This window comes from Nomascus leucogenys, chromosome 7b, assembly GCF_006542625.1.
Source record: "Nomascus leucogenys isolate Asia chromosome 7b, Asia_NLE_v1, whole genome shotgun sequence".
NCBI lineage: Eukaryota > Metazoa > Chordata > Mammalia > Primates > Hylobatidae > Nomascus > Nomascus leucogenys.
The window spans coordinates 83,782,915-83,802,553 of record NC_044387.1 but is presented as its reverse complement, the minus strand read 5'-3'; the positions used below and the strand labels follow the sequence as shown (position 1 = coordinate 83,802,553).

Genomic DNA, 19,639 nt, shown 5'->3' with positions numbered 1-19,639 from the left:
ACTTGGTTCTTTAAAAGACTAGGCTAAAACAAAGTTTCAACAATTGAAAAGACTGACCTCAATTTAACAAGACAGCATATGAGACTACAGTATTGAAATAGTATAAAGTATATTAATCGTTCTATATGTTGGCCAAAAAAATAATTATCTGTGCACATTTAAAATATTCTTTAAAATTATTTAATAATTGGAAATACAGATACCATTTAGACTTCACATTTTCGAATAGAAAAGATGTATATGAAAACAACTTTTATTGGTAGTGTTCAAGGTTGTATAATGAGTCTGGAAAGGATTTAAAATTCTTTATTTGGTAAATTACTTGTGTATTACTAGGACAGGGGAGTTAAATTGACAATTTGACCAATTCTCAATAGGCAATAGCATTTTCCTATAGGACTTCCAAAACTGTACTTAATGTTAAAGACTATAATCATAATTTGGGCATACATCTGTCATTTAGTTATGATTTTCCAGGCATATTAAATTTTTTCTGTACTTCACAAACTAAACATTAAGAAGCCTGTGGAGTAGAAATGTATATAGATAGTTGGCAGATATTCTTCAAGTTTGAAATTAAAAGTTCCTCAAGAAAAATTTTTTCTTACTATATTTTTGGACAAAAGTACTGAGTTGGTTAGATATAACTTTTAGTTTCTACAAAAAATACAATTCATTTGTTTATAAGACAACATGGAAGTGGAAGGTAATACAACTTTCTAAAATGAAATTACAGATTGGATTGACACTGACTGCACCACTAAATAAATTAATTCTACTATAACACATAAAAATATCTTCCATATATTATGAACTGACATTCGAATCCAGAACTCTTTCACATAAATTAATTTCCATGTTAACAAAATTTCTATTTATTATACATAAATGGTTATCATAAATATATTTTATATGACCCCAGCATTTGTTCTTTTCTTGGTAAACAGTGAGAATTATTACATATGAAGACAGTGTATAAGGGACATTAAATCAGCTTTAATCCCATTATTAAGAAATCCATATAGAATTGGATTAAGACAACAAGACATCATGCCCAACAAATGACAAATGCAATACACCAACTTGAAATGCCTATTAGAAATAAGATTGTCATTAAAATCAGTTACCACATGGAAAAGGTGTAGTGGCATCCAACTAACAGCAAATACTAATATCAGTATGGTCAGTCTGTAGAAAACACTTCGAGATCTCTTTTTTATTCTTGTAACAGAACGTTTTACTCTCAATTCATGAACATCTGAATTTTCTTCAGGTTTTATCTCAAAGCAAGTGGGGACCCCTGGTATGAACTTACTGGATGAAGAGAGCTGACCTCTTACAGAACCAAAGTTTTCTGGAACTATTCTGGAGTGGTTCTCTTGAGAAGGTCTTTCTGGAGCAGGTAACACACATGCTGTCTTCTTGCTATATCTTCTTCTGTGTTTTTTGATGAATGAATAGCTCCATTTATGGCTGCCAGAGAGTTTCACCTGAGGCCCACTCTTTTTGGATGGATGAAGAGTTAAGTTGATCATTTCATTTTCTTCAAGTCTGTTTTCTTTGTTGGACAATCCACAGCTTATACTTCTGCAGACACTTGTATGACTTACAGTAAGACAAACTAAGGGCAGAATATACTGAACTAGCAATAAAGAGATAGTAAAGGCAATTCTGTATGAATCAGATGGCCATGACTCAACACATAAATACCTGCTGCTCAGCAATGCTGAACCAAATGTTTCTTGAAGTTCCACAAGACTGTGAAACACTGGAAGGGGAGAACAGATGGCAAAACCTAGTGTCCAGACAGTAGCTATCAGAAAGTAGCCATGGTTTGCTGTTAAGTTATTAGATATGGGATGTTTTATCATATGATACCTGACAATGGCAATTGATATTAAAATTAAAGTTGAAACCAAAACTGACACACATTGAAGAAAAGGCATAATATGGCACATGACTTTGCCAAACATCCACTGATCCAGCAAGACAGACGTCAGTGTGAAAGGTGAGCAAAACAGCACAACCAAGATATCAGAAAAGGCCAGATTTCCTATGAGGAAGTTTACCGTGGTCTTCTGATTACGCTTTTTCATGAGAGCCATTAAAATAAGTAGATTCCCCATAAAGCCAAGAAGACTTACAAATGTATACAGCCCAATCAGAAAATACTGCAAGTCATCTACACTGCTTTTATAGTCATCCCAGACTGGGAAATCAGAATTCCGAGTGGCAGCAGTATTATTCTCTGTGGCAAGTGTCTTGTTATAATACTCGTCGAGCTCTAAATCCATATTATAGTCCTGCTTGGAATAAAAAGACATTTGTCAGCAACCTAAAAAAAATTACATGACTACTTTAAATTAATCTATTCAGAGGGAAACTAAATTTTAAAATCAGCTCCCATGTCCTTATTAATCTCCTAAGGAAGTTTATGATATCTTTAACTCTTTCCAAGTGCAGTGCAAGTATCAGCCAATAATGATTATAGTAAGTTTAATTTTATCATTACTTCTAAGATGTATTAACTTATGTTAAGGTAGTGGATTGCATTTTTAAAATTTGTGTAGTAAATAACATAAGGAAAGAAAAAGGCAAATGTAGACAAGAACTTCAAGATACATGCTTTACAATCACCCATTAATACTATTCTCCAAGTCAATATACCTGGTACGTAGTATAGTCACATAATCTTATCATAAAAATTCCATTTATTTCTGTCTCAGTCTAGGCCAAACTTAAAAGTCACCTGTCCTGGTCAACTCGGCTGGACGTGATCTCCTCTTCAGAACTCCTGTTACATTCTGTTTACAGTTGTCTGATGCTACATATCATAATCTGCTTTCATTGCATTATACTGCCTACCCATCTACCTTATTTATTTACAAGCAATGGAAAAGCAGAAACTATCTCTTACTCACTTTGGAATCCATCCCAATACATGGCAGAGTAACTTCATCACTGCAGGTATTAAATAAATGTTTATGAGAGAATAAAAAATTCAAACAAAATTCTAGTAACAAATATCACCTAGTTCGTACAATGTTCAAATTTATGCTCCTGGAGAATAGGATCACTATCTCATGACCTAGATGCATATAGTAGGCACTCATTAAATATGTTTATCAAGCTGTACTGTTGACTGTGTGGACACAATGCTGGATGATGACATCTTTCTGTGACCAATCCTCAGTCGTTTGAGATGTGCCAGATTATCTCTGATTAGGACAACCACTGACAGACTAGCAGTGCTGTTGGTGTTCTTTTAAAAAAAATACAACAACAAATAATCAAATTTCACCTGTTTATTAATTAAAAAACTGTGTAAGATTTTGGCTTATGAATGAGTCAATGAATTCATTGTTCAAGGAAAACATTATACCTTAAACGTAATGTAGAAGTGATATTAATATAACTCCCAGTAATAAGTTTTCTTCATTTCAAATTAAATTAATGTCATACCTCAATGGCATTATGTATTTACCTCTACATGTTAGACTTTTGATGCTACTGCTTGATGAAGCACTAAATTGCCTATAGCATACCAATAAGAGGCAAAAGGACTCCCTCCTCTCATTTAAAAAAAAAAAGCACTTTTTTTTCTTTTTTTTTTTACTTTTTAATTTTTCTTAGAAACAGGGTCTCTTTCTGTTGCCCAGGCTGGAGTGCAGTAGTGTGATCATAGCTCGTTGTAATCTTGAACACCTGGACTCAAGCAATCCTCTCATCTCAGCTTCCCAAGCAGCTGGGGCTCCAGGCACGTGGGACTACAGGCACATGCCACTACATCTGGCTAATCTTTCTATTTTTTGTGGAGATGGGGTCTGGCTATGTTGCCCAGGCTGGTCTCAAACTCCTGGCCTCAAGTAATCCTCTCACCTTGGCCTCCCAAAGTGTTGGGATTATAGGCACGAGAGGCATGAGCCACTATCCCCGGCCACTTTAATTTTTTTTAACAAGAATTTCCTACAGAAAACACAAACCAGCAAAGAAATTAATTCCAATAAATATATTGGCATAGAGATTGTGATATATATATAGTTAAAAAACCATTTTTGTTACCTACCAATATATGTTTATCTACTTATTTCTAGATCTATAATTGAATAATTATACTAAAACTATAAAAATACATGTTTATTTAAATTAATAGTAAACACTGTTATCTTTAATTTATGAGGGACCTGCAGGTCTTAGTTCAATAAATTTCCAAATGGCAAATACTGTGTGTACATACATTCATTACAAATAAGTTTAACTTCAGTTCTATGTGTAGCAAGTTTCAAAGAGGATGACAGTCATCATTATGCTATGAGAAAAGTTACAAGTTTGTCACAACTTCTACAAGTGATTTTATGTTGACCAAACTATTTTCTGGAAGCTAACTACATTCTTTTAAAGGATGAGTTAATTCAAAGACTTAGGATTGTATTCATTCATTCTTAGGCCCTAGCCAACAATTTACATTGATACTGCCTCATTGAAAAAGAACACCTGGTACAAAAGTGACTCGCATGACCTACTGAATCATATTATTCATCATATTCCCAGTCAATAGCCTCTCAGCACCTACTCTGGATAGGTCAGCAAGCTTCTAATCAAAACAGCTTTGACTGGTGCTTTTGCCTAATTTCCTGAGTTCTGATCACCCCCTAGCTCAATTCAGCTTATTCATGACCCTATTTATATTTATAATGTGTACAGGCTGCTTGTAACTGCAATCCTGCTTAGTTGTTCTTCTCTTGACTTACTTTCTTGAATCAATCCTTTTCTTCTAACTTTGTGGCAGGTCAGTTGTTACTGAGCCTTTCCTTGTACCACCTAAGCAAGAGCAAGAGAGAAATTAAATGGCACCTTCCACAATGGCTTTGTGCCTTTTTGGAACATGTAACTGTGGACGATACTTACTTAGTGTAAAATTGCTGTCCAAAATTTTTTGAAGAAAGAGAAGATGCAGCACAATTTGTGGTAATAGAAACAATGTAGTTTTGAGTCTAAAATTCAGATTTTTCTCCATTCCATGTGGTTAGACCTCTCTATTATATTCGAATGGAGATAAAAGTCTTAATTATTTTCATTCTAGAAATAATGTTTAATAAAGCATATTGCACATAGTGGATGCTAAGTAAATATTTTTTACCAATCATTTTAGAAAAGCAGTTTAATTCCCTTTGCTTTAAAATAACAGAAATGAATCATTCTGGCAATGTGGGAAAATTCAGGATAGAGTATGACTATATTTTTGTGTATACATATATATGTGTGTATATGTATATTTATATATACATTTACAGAGAACCATTGAAATTATAGATGTTTTAAATGGCCCCAAAATGCAATGAGGAGGAGATACCTAGATAGACAATAAAGAGAGTTTAGCACTTTAAATTTGGATATCTTCATTGATAAAGGCTACCACACAAGCAACATGAAACTAAAACTGTAAGATATATTTACAACATTTAAAAAATGTAAATGAAAAAAGAAGTCCATTTCCACGACTGTGCAGTCTGTTATTAAAACTTTTATTTTAAATATATGCACATAAAATGTTGAATGCATTAAATTATAAAACCACATCTCCTTAGTAAGAAGATGAAATAAATGCCATCTTGAGTATTCATTGGACACTGGAGAAAAAACTGAGGATGCTTCCTTCATTCCTTAAAATATTTGAGTATTTTAAGAAAGTAGATAATTTATATATAATTTTAAAGGGGAGGCTCCTTCTATTAACGAATAGCTAAGAATGATTAGTTGTTCCTTCTTTTATTCATTCAAGAAGTATTTATTGAACATATATTCTGCTAGGTGCTGTGCTCTGCTCTGCTCTAAGCATAAAGATGACTAATGCAAGGTGCTATGCCAAGAATATTCTATGATGGATTAATTCAAGATCACACCCTGAGTAACTGTAGATTGCTGAGATATAAAAGGCCCCAAATTGGATGATGAATGAATTAATAAATGAATGGCATTCTCCTGACTGATAGTAAGATGTTATTTCTCTATAGCATGGACACTTGTATTATTGCTGAATATAATGAATATGTAGCTACCGATAGATTGATTAGCAAATTAAAAAAAATCTCTCTTAGCAGTCATCCATTCAACATTCATTTATTCATTTTATTTTGGTGTGACTGTAGTCAACTTTCTCCTGCTCTCCCTCTAGCCCCACCCCACACCATCTACCACATAAACATACACACATATAATATCTAATATATAGTCTGCACAAAATGAACATTCTGTGACTCTTTGCTCCAATGAAGGAAGAATTTCTTCTTACAACTAAATAATGAATATTGCAAATGCTGGAGGTGGGGAGGGGGGGTGGGGGAGGGCTGGTGGTGGACATGTAGGCTTTTTTTAAAGTGCCTCCTGGTAGCCAGGGGATAGCTTAAACATTAGGAAAATTTTGTACAATCAGATTTAAGTTGAAAATCTAAGGTACAGGAACGCTCTTAAAATGAAAAAACAAAAAAGCAGGATTTTTTTCATTAAACTTACCCTTTCCCTTCCTTTTTCCTGAAAAACACGATGAGCAGACCTACAATAGAAATGCAAATACGTTTAATAACCCTCTACTTTTCAACAAGTGTTATTATGAGTGCTGTACATTTTTATGCAACATATTTTATCCATTACAAAAGTAATAATATACGTGAATCTTCTCAGATTGCTATAGAAATTATGAAATATAGCCAGAGAAAGAATATTTTAACATGGAATATTATTTGACAAGAAATCTGATATTGACCGCGTGAGACTTTTGTCATACCTAATTACTATATTTACTCATTCTCTTTTGTATTAGTTGTATCTCCCATCATCAGAATTTTCAGGCTGAAACACCGAACTTTGATCTCTGAGTAAAAAGTGTGAAAAATAAAAGTTATTTATTAAACTATGGCAACTTATAAAAAATAATATCTTTTTAAAGGTTTACTGGAATTTTCTTATAAACTCTCCTATATCTGACACCTAGACAAATGAAACCTTCTGAATAGATTTTAAGTATTTTAAGAAAGTAGATAGTTCTTAAGAATAATAGGAGGAACTGCAGAGAATTCAAAGGATATTAAGAGTCTGACTTGTACATTTAAATAAGATTTCTTTGTTTGAATAATTTCTTGCTTTATGAAAATACACATCATTCTTTTCACAAAGGATGACAATCACTCAAAAGAATAAAATATATGTAATTCTTTTCCTCCTGCAATGATACCATATCAACTATTGTCTGTTTTGCTGTGATCGTGGAACAGCAGCACGATTCCATGTTCTCAAATATTCGCATGGTTTGTTCTTAAAGCCAAAATCTGGCACAATTTGAATTGGAAAGATAAATACAGCTCTGCTCAGCTGACAAACACACAGGCATGCATCACCCTCCCTTCCAAATTCTAACAGCAGAGTTTCTCTTCCCTTGAGAAATCTGAAATCTAAAATTGCATTCGGACTGCAAAATTCTGCTGAAAGAGCCTTAGGCTGTTTTCCATGGTCGAAGGTAAAATCGTTTTGGCTTTGGTCCAATACAACGCCTCAGTTCCTTTAAAAGATTAACTAAAGGTCTGTGAACTTGGAAAAAAGAATTCCCGTTTCTGGAATTCGAGTTCTATGGATGTTTGTTATTGCTCTCATTTGTTATATGAAGACACCTCGCAAACAGGAGCGCAAACCTGAGAGCGCAGCTGCCTCCCGGGCTCGGGTCAGCGCTGGACCGCGCGCGGCAGCTGGACGGCCTGAGTGGCGCCCCGCGGGCTGCGCCCCTAGCCTCGCCAGAGACCCACTAGGGCTGAGCCCTGACCCGGGCACCCCGCGGGCTGCTGTTCCCAGCTCCAGACGCCAGCCGGGCTGCAGCCAGAGCGCGTCCAGCCGGGGGCAGTGCTTTGTCCATCCCCCGCCCCATCCCCAGGAGGCTCCTTCGCGGATCCCCGACACTCTCCTCCCGGGTTCGGCCCGCGCCTGCTCCACCCGGGTGAGTTGGGAACCGGAGGGACTTGCTCGGCAGGAAAGAATTCAGCCCAGTACCCTCTCCGCTGTCTCTTCACTCCTGACAAGTGCCTGTTCCGCCGCCCTAATCCCCATTTTTCCAGCCGCGCTCCCTTTACCTTCCCCACCCCGCCCTCTTGGGACCCCCGACAACGCCCTGGCACCAGAGACAGGGGTGCGGGCTCCCAGGGACCTGCGTAGACTCGCAGCCCGCTCGGGGACCAGCCACGGCCCCTCGGTGCAGGCATACCCGGCGCGAAAGGGGTTGGCGGGGGGGGGGCGGGAGCCCGTACCTCGGGGCGCCCCGGCCGCTGCAGGCCCTGGGCTCCCGGGAGCGCGGCCCAGCGCGATCACTCCTGCACCCCGGCGGTGGCGGCAGCAGCAGGAGCAGGACCTGGAGGCGGCGGTGGGGAAGAGGGGGCGGGGGTTTAACGGCGTCTCGAGAACACGTGACTGTTCCGGGGACCCCCGAGACCCTGCTCCAAGGCGCCTGCTCCGCGCCAGCCTCTTCCAAAGCCGGGGGCCGGGGGCATCCCAGACCTACGCCGCTGTTTGGGCGCTCTAGGGAGAAGCCACAGGGCCCCGGATTGTCGTCCCTTCACCCTGGCCTCGGGTCCAAGGCCGACCAAGTTAACTTAATGGGCAAATCGAGTTTTGCCGGTCCAGCCCCCAGCCCTGTGTAATGAACTCTGAGAAGTCTTGGACTGGTGTGAGGATGGCTGTGCCCCTAAGTTCTTAGTATTCCTGAGGACAAGCTTCGAGTCTCAGGTTTTATCTTTGTTTGCGGTGGGGGACGGTGGGGGGTGGTGTGGTGAAAAGAAGAAAGAAAAAAGAAAAACAAAACGCTGCTCTTCCTTTGCACCTTTTTGAAGTAAGGAAGAGTGGAGGTGGGGAGGCTGACCCAATGTTCAGGAGAGGCAACGGAGTCTGCGGTAATGAGCCCAGCAGAATAGAAGGGAAGTTTCCCCACTCCGAGGAGTGGCAGCTGTGGGTGTGGGCAAGTGGCAGGAGCAGGAGAGTGAAGCTGAAATGAAATTAAAGCTGCTCAAGGCTATATTCAATAGCAAAGAGAAGACAAAGGGCTAAAAACGAATTGTCATAGGTTAAAAAAAAAAAAAAAGACGGGAAAAAAGCCCACACAAAAGAAGAAGAAGAAAAAACCTGTCCTTCTGTTCCTTCTCAACATGATTTCCATCCCTAATGTTTCCAAATCTGTATTGCGCAGGTTTGCTTTATTTTTAGCTAATCATTAGTTGGCAGGTACTTTAGGCGCGCGCGCGTGTGTGTGTGTGTGTGTGTGTGTGTGTGTGTGTGAGAGAGAGAGAGAGAGAGAGGGAGAGGGAGAGGGAGAGAAGGGAGAAAAGAGACATTGGGTAGATGTCCATGTGTCTTTGGACATAGCTTTACCATGAGAAAGGGTGTAGTTATTGTACCCTTTAATACTGAGAACTATTATGTAATAGACAGCATCTCCTGCTGAGTAGAGTCCTGTGGGATAAACCGAAGAGAACTGTGCCCCTTGGGAGCAATGTGACTTGTAATTCTAACATCTGGGGCAGACATCACTGTTACACCAGAGGTCAAAGAAAATTTTTTGTGTGCCCTTTCTGCTGAATTTCAGCATTCAATACTCAGGGGATCTGTATAGATTGCCATTTCATCAGTCAAAGAGTCATCCAAGAGCTTTTAAAGAACTCAAGTAAACAGTTCCTGTTTTATTCTTCTGTGTGTTATTTCTGAAATATTAATATATTCTCCCCAAAAGCTTAACAGAATAGGCCGTCTGAGCAGGCACCTGGGATTCTGCAGTAAGGAGCAGGGGATGAAAGTGTCAAAAAGGGATGACCTTGAGAAAATAAGGCTTGTTTTTCAGACTTTCTTAACTCCACCGTCTCTGCGGTTAATGCAGTACACATTGCCACATAAATTTCTATCCTTCTGTCTCTTGCACAGTCATAACATGTACACTTCAAATACACATTGTCTTTAAAACAACTTCCAAGTGAACCCCATTGTGACTTTCAAAACACTAGTCTATGCTACAGGCTTCTGTATATTGAAAGTATAAAACAAATCTTACTTTTTCTTTTCCACAAATTTGTTTTCTATTTTGATGATAGGAACCTTTAGGTTGAAGTCACTGTTATTAGAGTGTTGAAAATAAAAGGCCACCTGCCACTGATACAAAGATTCTAATTAACCTGGCTATTTTCCCTTTCCACTGCACCCACAAACAAGCAAGTCTCAAAAAAGGGAGTTGGCATTTCTTCTTTAAATACACGTGACAATACACAGTATTAAGGACACCTGGAGTGGACAAGTTATTGAGAGTTTTTTTTGTTTTGAGGAAATTATAAATTTACAAATTTAAGCAATATGCTACATAAAGAGGAAGATATGAAGATAACTGTGTTTTTACCTTTAAATTTCCCAGGGGGGATTTGAGACTGATCATCATTACTCTTTGTAGAACATAATAATTTTATTTTTATTTTATGGAGTAACATTTTAGCAAAAGAGAATACCAGAACAGAAATAGTAATGTCCACCTCTGTTTTATGTATTTTTCCTACTCACTATTTATAAAATGCTCATTTGGGAAATTAAGTTGGAGTTTATGCATGTTACAAAATTAAACTGGCTATTGCCCTGTTATTACAGTTCATTATCAGTTACAAAAGAAAGTTTATCTATAAAGGTAAAAGTTAAAGGTCACTTGGGACTCCTGAGACAAATTATTGAGCAATAAAACAGTCACTCAACAATTCCTGGGGTAATATTTTGCTGAGGAACATGACTGTGGTTTTTGTCAAAGCTACTGTTGCCTTTTAATAACAGCTACTATTTGTGGAAAGCAATTACTAAAGTGCTTTGGTATAATCTCAAATGATATTTGACTTTGATACATTAGTTACAGAAGTAGTGGGGTAAATAAACTAGAGAAAACAGTGTTATTTTACTTTATGCATTTATTTCTCTGAGAATTTCGTTGTATTCCTTAAGAGTAAATGTTTCTTCATCCACTTTTTCTATCATGGTAAATTTAAATCCTTAATATTTAAAAGATGTGTTATCAAAAATATTTTATGATGCTCTATGCTGCATTGATTTCTTTGGAATAGTAATAATTTGTCATAGAAATCAATATTTAGGACTTCAAATGAGGAGCTAACTTCTTCTTATGAAATACATGATTTTTTTGAACAAAAAAAAAACCCAAAAGCTATTGAAAAAAAGTTTAGCCCAAAGTATTGTGTACATTGAGTCCATTTCCCAGGCAACTTGAGGATAATTGTGAGGTCCTACGGAGGCATCATTAACATTTTATTGACTTCTGATAAACACTGTGCTCCTTAAGCAACACTTTATTTATCCTTTTGGTGCTCTAATGATTAGACCATAAAACAGTGACTGATTTTCAGAAAGAATGTATAATTCTTTTTACTAGCAAATATTCATGTTAAAAATACATACACACATAGATGTGATACAGATGTATTTTATATGTTCATGTATTACGTACGTATTTTTATAATAGACACTTATCAGAACACCTGAGTTGTAGCCAGGCTTGATCTCAAATTAATGGTGTGGCTTTAGACAGGCACTTGATTTTTTAGTCTTCATTTTCTTTGCTGTAAAATGAAATATTTTGAATCGAAGATCTGGAGTCCCCTTTGAGACCTGACTACTTACGACTTCATGCCATTAATGAGCATTCATTACAAACATATGTGTAGAAAAATAATCTTTTTAGATCTTCAGAAAAATGTGATAGCCATAGGCATTGTTTATTTTCCCTCTATATTAAAATTTACAAAGAAAATACTGATGCTAAAGTTTTCCATTATTATTGGCACATTCTCTTCTCTGCAGCTAGTATTAACTATATTTCATTTATTCATTTCAAAAAGTTATGGCTGTCTTACATATCAGTACTTTATTCTTTAATTATGTTGTTTTTCAGTTTCGCAGCACAAATATGTATATATGTACAAGAAGAGAGCATGGATTCCTTTGACAATATAACATTTTATTATGTAAATCCATATATAGGCCATACAATTATTTCCTTTTGTAGTTCAAAACTCCTCTGAGAAAAGATAAGTATCCTGTAATATTTTTTAAAATGTTTCCATTTCGTATCTATTTTTTGTAGTTAATATTTTAAATCTAATTATAAGTCTAAATATAGCTTTACTATATTTAAGTGGAAATGAAAGGGAAACGGTTTGTTTATTTTTGGTATATTGGTTTGTTTTAATCTTTAAAAAGAATGTTTACAGAACTGTTCAAAGCATAAGCCCAGGATCAAAAGTCGAATGATATACTCTTCAAAATGTATGTTACCACATTCTTAGTCTTATCATTCTCACAGGTAATACAGCTATTAAAATATGTTATTGAACAGGTAGAAAAAAATATGAGACCATTCCTCAAGTAGACATTATAAGCATTTTCAAAGGAAGTAGGGTTCATATTCAAGTTTATACCTAATAGAGGAGGCAGAGCTAACACATAAGAATATCCAAAAATATGAGGCAGATCATCAGAAGGAGTGTATTAGTAAGCAAACTATGCATAATATGTATATGCATAAAGTAGCAATCATCCATCATAGCTGCAAATGCTGAAGACACTTTTTTAATGTTTCAGATGAACAAATGGGCTTGATTTGTGATATTCAAAATTTTTGTAGTCCTACCCTATTCCTAGTTTTTCAATCTTTCAACAAAACTTCTTCAGTATCTTATGATGTGTTAGATACCCTTCCAGGCTCCTAAGTTTAAGAGATGAAAAAAAACCAGTCACTGTCAGTAAGAAATCAGAGTATAGTTGTAGATATGTGCAGCTACATAATTAATGGCAATACAATGTGATAAGTTCTGCAATTGAAATAGGCTCTAGGTTTATTTCTTATTTATATTCCTGGGTAATTCATTTTTAAAAATAAACTGGGGATGTAACAGAGGGCTTTATAGCTGAGAAGACACTTGAACTGAAATGTGAAGGGTTGGTAAGAGTTAAACAGGCAGATGGAGGGGATGGAGAAGCGAGAAGTGTTGTAATAGCATGAAGGTGAGAGAGTGTGAGGCATTCAGAATCATGTAAATGGTTTCGTATGACTGCAGTGTATAGGGTAGAGGATGATACTGAAAATGTTGATTAAAAAGGATGTCTTTGGCCCTTCACTTGAGACATCTGGATGGAAAGCAGCTAAAAGATTTAAACTGGGAAGCTGATATGACTGGATGGCTCTGAAAGAAGCTGATGGATTTAGACTATTTAGAAGAGAAATAAGTAGAGCTTGATAGAGGTGAAAGAAAACAAGTGAGAGATATTTAGGAGATAAAATCAATGGCAATCTGAGACCAGTTGGATTTGTGAGTGAGAGTGAGAGACAGGGGAATACGTGGGACGATTCTTAGGTTCTGGCTTGAGGGAGAAGAATGATGCTGCTGATCAGGTCTGTGAGCAGAGAAGCACAATATCCAAGGAAACCTGAGAGGGATCTGTGCTTTTGGTAAAGATTGAGGGTTATGTACATGCAAGCATGTAGTTGATAGCAGAGGGTGTATTTGTGTGTTAAGAATGAAAAAAGGAGAAGATTAAGATTGGGATCTCTGGTGGATTCTGGTAATTTGGGGGTTGGTCAAGGAAGAAACAGGACCACTAAAAGCACAAGTTTATTTGGGTGGCACTTGTAGGAGGTTGCATGACAAGAGTAGTCCCTCTTAGCAAGAGAACTTCTAGAGACAATGATGTGGGGCTACCACCTAGAAGGGGCTGAAGGGGAAAGTAGAGAGGAGACTTACATATCTGGGTGATGTCACTCAGCAGCAAGTTGGGGAGCCTCTGGGTCAGAGTCCTCTGAAGGGAGCTGTGGTTTGGTGTCTTTCACAGCTACAAGATTTGTCTTATCTATCGTTAGCAGATGTTGGGTGGAGTTTCATGGGGCATTTAAGAAGGTAGGCTCTAAATGGGCTAAAATTAATTTGGTTTTGACTATATTTAGAGCAATTAGATGTGTGAGATTTTGAGGTGGTGCTGGCAGGCTTTGGGCTAAGGGCCTTAGCCTGCTGTGAAGAAGCAAACAGTATGGGGACCATTTTAGGCCATCACCCACGGGCCATCTCTCGCCCATCTACATAACAGGATCCTAGGGGGAAAAAACGCCTAAGAAGTAGATGGAAATAATAGATCTTGGGAGAGGTGACTGAGCAACAGCCAATGAAGAAAAGCCTGAAGTGTGGAGTTGGTGAAGTCAAAGGAAAAAAAGATTCCAGAAACAGTGGATGCTCAATTGAGTCCATTGCTACATAAAGAATAAATACAAGAAAGTCTGAATTGTGTTCATTGGCTTTGATCATTAGTGTCCTGGGCAGAAACAGTTTCAGGTGGGTCATATTTGAGGAAAAAATGAGGTGACAGTACATGTACCTTATCCTCAAAGAAGCTTGCCAGGAAAGAGAAGCAGCTAGGAGTTACTATGAGAAAGAGATGAGCAATTTTGTTTTGGTCTTTATTTTAGTCCTAAGTTAAGAAAAGTGAATTGTTGACTAAACAGGTATTATAGTTATTTTGTTGTTGTTTAACAAACCTTCCTCAAACTTAGTGGAATACAACTCATGGATTTTATGCTCATGGACTGTGTGGTGGGACAGCACCTCAGAGGAGCAGATTGAGATGGCTTGTCTGTCACATGGTGCTTGGGGCCTCAGCTGGGAAACCTCAGCGGGACAGGCTGACTCAAAGCCTGGGGTTGAAACAGCTGAATTGGAGAACTATTGCCAAAAGGAGGGACTTGAAAGTTAGGGGGTAAATACCCTATGGCCTTTAATTATTCCAAAAAGAAGGAGTCCGTTGAGACTGAGGGTATGAGTAGCAGGCTGGGAGAGGGGTGGAATTTCAAAATAGCTTCTAAGAGGAGAGAGATTGGTAATCACCCAAGCCAAGGCATTTCTGGGTAATATTTAAGGCTCAATGAAGGTTTTGAATTTGTAGTTGCAATAATCTGCACAGTTGAGTTTTAACCTACATGCTATGCTAGCGGAGAGTGGCAGCTAAACAATCTCATAAGATCAGATGGGTCATATTATACCATTGACCATCCTTAGATATGTGTACTCTTTCTAGATGTATTTGTATCTGGGGAAAGGAAGCAATACCTAGACCTTAAACAAAGAAATGAAAGGAGGATACTTACCTTAGCAAAATGATGCCTCAGAACATTTCATGCCACTTTTGCATGCACCTGCTTGTGCTATTATGTAGGTGTACAAAAAAAAAAAAAACTTTCTCCTATTTATTTGTTTATTTAGAGATGGAGTATCACTCTGTTGCCCAGGCTGGAATGCAGTGGTGCAATCTCAGCTCACTGCAACCTCTGCCTCCCAGATTCAAGTGATTCTCCTGCTTCGGCCTCTCGAGTAGCTGGAATTACAGGTGCATGCCACCACGCCTGGCTGATTTTTACATTTTTAGTAGAGACAGGGTTTCACCATGTTGGCCAGGCTGGTCTTGAACTCCTGACCTCAGGTGATCCACCTGCCTCGGCCTCCCAAAGTGCTGAGATTACAGGCATGAGCCACCGCACCCAGCCTAACTTTCTCCTTTCTTTAGAAAAAATTATACCTTCATAGCTTTTCTTCATAGGCCAAGTCTGATCTATTGACATTGGCCATCTGAAATGTTGTGCTGTGAGAAAGTCTAACGCCAAGCTTGAGATTTTGGGGAGTGGGAGTCAGGGACAAGACGAACAATTAGAGATGTTTGTCACAGATGATGAGAGCTGTTGTGGTGGCATTCACACTTATTCTTTTTACCAGCTATTTTTATTTTGTCTCTTCAAAAGAAGATATGAAGGGAATCGTAATAATAACAATTAAAAACAATAATAGTAACAGTGGCAAAGCTCCTTTCATTATATCATATAGTAAAAACATAATTTTATGGTTTTGTAATATAACATTACACTTTTTTTTTGAATGTCTAAAGGGTATCTGACAGTATGAGGCATGCAGAAAAAGATTTGGCCATTTACTAAATTTTAAGATCCTACTTGTCTAGAGCCTTATTGTGACAGAGTTTTTAAAAATGCCCCGAAATATGCAGCCCATGTAACAAAATGAGAACTTTACTGAAAGGCATTCACATTTCAAATCAAGATCAAGAGAAAATCCACAAATAGTATTGCGTGTTTTCTGCACAAAGGAGATCATTGAATTGTCTGTGCACTTGTATACTCACATTTTTAACTAAATTAATCATCACTTTTTTTCTGCTAGTTAATGCTCTCCAAAAGTCAGATGAATAAAATGACTGTACTGACTATTTGATTGTGCTGATTAAGTCAAAACTCTTTACCAACTATATTTCATTGGCTTTAAGATGTGGGCTTAAAAAGCATTTTAATATTTTAATATTCATTTGCTATTGATGGGATGCCATTGCTTTACTGAAAGCATTTTTTTTCTTGGTGGTCCATAAAATAAAATTGTGCCTTACATTCCTGGGCATCAAAGATCCAAAGAAATGCAGCAGGTGAGTCACAGAAAGAAGGAAAATCCTGACACAAAATCAATTCACAGAATATGAACTGATTCACTGAGGTGCTTCATTATAGTTCTACCCCCATGGAATTACCCCCTTATCAATGTCATACATTTTAGTTTTCACGTGTAGTATTAACGCCTATTATGTTTCTTCTGAGTGACAATTCATGATAATTTACCTGTATCAAGGCCTGATAGCATTTCAGAAACTTTAACCCATGTAGCAGAAATTCCTCAGAAGACTAGTAAAGTAATTAGTGTGTTTCAATTCCAGTAGCAAGCATATTGTCACACTTTTATTTAAACAGTTACTGAATCATGGAATTTAAAGGCTGAGCCAGGCCATAAGTTTGTTCCATTGTTTAGAATACAAAACTTAGATTTACAGAAATTTAATGAGTAGATCCTATCCCTCAGTTTATATCACACAGCAAGACTGTTGTTCAAGAGAACATGATAATAGGCCGTTAATATAATTCCCCTTGATTTATAGGTCAGGCTGTTATGAAACTACAGAAAGAAATATACAGAATTAAAGAAAAAATCCTCCCTAGCAAAGATGAAGTTTTATCTAATTTGAATCCCAGATAGGAAAGTGTGCAGCTGATTATTCACTGAAGAGTAGAAAAATAAATGATCTTAAAATTGGAATGAGGAAACTCGTTAATAAATATTTTCTAAGAAATTCAAACTACTTTGCATATTTTAAATCTTTTATAAGATCACATTATTGGAGAATTTTATGTTGTGTTTGGCCATTGGACTATGCCTAATTTCTCTATTTTTCACATTGGAAAGAATCCTAGTAAATGGTATTCCTAAAGAATTATATAATTTTGCTGTTGAGCATTTCTTTTTTTTTCTTTTTTTTTTTTTTTTTTTTTTTTTTTCCTGAAACAGAGTCTTGCTCTGTTGCCCAGGCTGGAGTGCAGTGGGGTGATCTCGGCTCATTGCAACATCTGCCTCTCGGGTTCAAGCAATCCTCCTGCCTCAGCCTCCTGAGTAGCTGGGATTACAGATGCACACCGCCACACCTGGCTAATTTTTGTATTTTTAGTAGAGACGGGCTTTCACTATGTTGGCCAGCCTGGTCTCGAACTCCTGACCTCATGATCCACCTGCCTCAGCCTCCCAAAGTGCTGGGATTACAGGCGTGAGCCACTGTCCCCAGCCACTGTTGAGCATTTCAGAACTTCTCTTTGTATCATAAAGTTGTCATAGAAAAGAGTCTTTGAGACCAATGATCTTTCAAAGATTGGTATTTGACATTAATAACTCAAGAATGCAGTTTCACAAATTTTCCTTAGGGAGAACACTTCATAAAAATTAAGTTAATAAAATGATAAAATACAATGGCCATAATAGTTTAGACCTCTTGCAGACATGCCTTATTAGTATTCTTGGGAAATAGAGAAAGCATAGTACCTGAGTCCAAATTATATTCTCAAGTCCAAAATATTTGCTGACATAATAAAAGTTTCTACATAAAAATATATTCTTAGTAGAGAATTAAATTACTTCATTTGTAATTCTTACAGCAGGCTAAAGATAGCCAATTTGATGACCAAAACCATGGGGAAAACTTCCTTCTAAGAACAGAATATGACTTAAGGCAATAGAGTAGACAGAGGATGCATAGAAACCTGAATGAATATTAGTTATTCTTCCCTGAAAGAGTTGAAATTCCTAAATTGTGCCTTGGTAAAAACTATTGTGCCTCGGTTAAAAAAAAAAGTATGTGTATGTGTATATGCGTGTGTGTATATGTAAATGAATCTGTTATGTTGTCATTTTACTCTGATTTTTGTATGTATGCTTATATCTGTTGTTATACACTAATAGTACAATCATTACATAATCATGACATTTTAATTCTTGATTACAATGCCTTTCCAACTATATAAAAATATGTCTAGTGACACATATTTTGGAAAGCTTTCTTGGAAAAACATCCAGAAATTGTGTTCATCACTATATAAATGAGCTTATATTGAACCTTAAATATGTTTATTCAGCCTAACAATCAGAAAAAGAAAACGTTTTTTAACAGTATAAAGTTCAGATGAGTCCATTTGTCTTGGAATTTTATTTTGATTTTAATTAGAAGAAAGACTGCCATTAGAATTGTTTTGTAATGAAATCTTGATAAATTCTCTGGACAGTGCCCTATATCTTTATTAGAAAGACTTCTTATTTTTAACACTTTTATTTGGAAGAAGTTCTCATTTGCATCAGTTCATCGTCTACATAATTTGTGCGTGTGTGTGTGTGTGTGTGTGTTTACAACTTTGACTTTTGAAACTAGAATAGAATCAGGTAAAACATCTAAGATCAGTGTGTCAGTAATTGGCCTGAATCATCGGGCACCATGATGGGGTTGGCCGCCTTCAACGTACTCGGTGTACATTCTATTTTTTTCTTCATACTGTTCAGTAGTGTAGTACCAATCACCAGGAAAATTGCATTTACTCTTTTCGACCACCAGGGAAATATTCAGCTCATGGTTCTCCCCTAAAAAAACTAAAAAGCTGCTAAGCGCTGGGAACAAACCTGACTTAATGCATTTTCTCAGTGGGCCAAAGAAAGGAGGGCCCATTGACTGCTTTGACTTTTTAAACGTCTTCTCTTTGTTCACTTATAAACTGAGGAAAACAAATTCTCGGCACTGGCGTGAGAGTTATTTGAGCGTCACAAAAGAAAGCAAAAGAAAATATTAGTGCCAATATTGTGGCGAATTTCATGTTTCCCAGCGAGCCCTTTGATTCCTGGTTTGGGATGGCGCTCGAGCTCTCCAACCGGGTATGACTTCGGCCACAAGATGGCACTGACCTGCAAACAAAGAAAAGCACAGTGGCACCGACTTTTTCAAGCCTCGGGAAACTGCCCTGCCTTCCCCCAAGTCAAGGACTGTGGGGATTAGGGCTTCCTTTCCCCTGCGCGGGGCGTCTGTGTCGAATAATGTGTGGCTTCTGTTGGATTGCTTTTCTTTCCAAAATTCCTAGGCAATGCTTCCCCGAGGTGTGCACCTTTGTGAGGTGTTTGTGGGGTTGGGGGAGCTTCAGGCGCTACTCGCGGGACGCCGTCAC

At 37.4% G+C, this 19,639-nt stretch overlaps 1 protein-coding gene across 3 annotated transcripts; it reads right to left on the bottom strand.

Annotated features, from left to right (window-relative positions):
* Positions 1–291: 291 nt before the first annotated feature.
* NPY5R (neuropeptide Y receptor Y5) lies at positions 292–8,445 on the bottom strand. 3 transcript variants are annotated; one of them, XM_004088549.3, is made up of 5 exons: positions 8,292–8,445; positions 6,514–6,553; positions 4,909–5,036; positions 4,752–4,821; positions 292–2,303 (listed from the first exon to the last, which is right to left on the bottom strand). In XM_004088549.3, the coding sequence occupies exon 5, from the start codon at positions 2,292–2,294 to the stop codon at positions 957–959; it is 1,338 nt and encodes a 445-aa protein (XP_004088597.1). In that variant the 5' UTR covers positions 2,295–2,303; positions 4,752–4,821; positions 4,909–5,036; positions 6,514–6,553; positions 8,292–8,445; the 3' UTR covers positions 292–956. The 3 variants fall into 3 exon arrangements, with proteins under 3 accessions (XP_004088597.1, XP_004088598.1, XP_030672151.1); XM_004088550.3 differs by lacking the exon at positions 4,909–5,036 and having other exon boundaries at positions 8,292–8,400; XM_030816291.1 differs by lacking the exons at positions 4,909–5,036; positions 8,292–8,445 and adding an exon at positions 6,785–8,189.
* Positions 8,446–19,639: the final 11,194 nt, after the last annotated feature.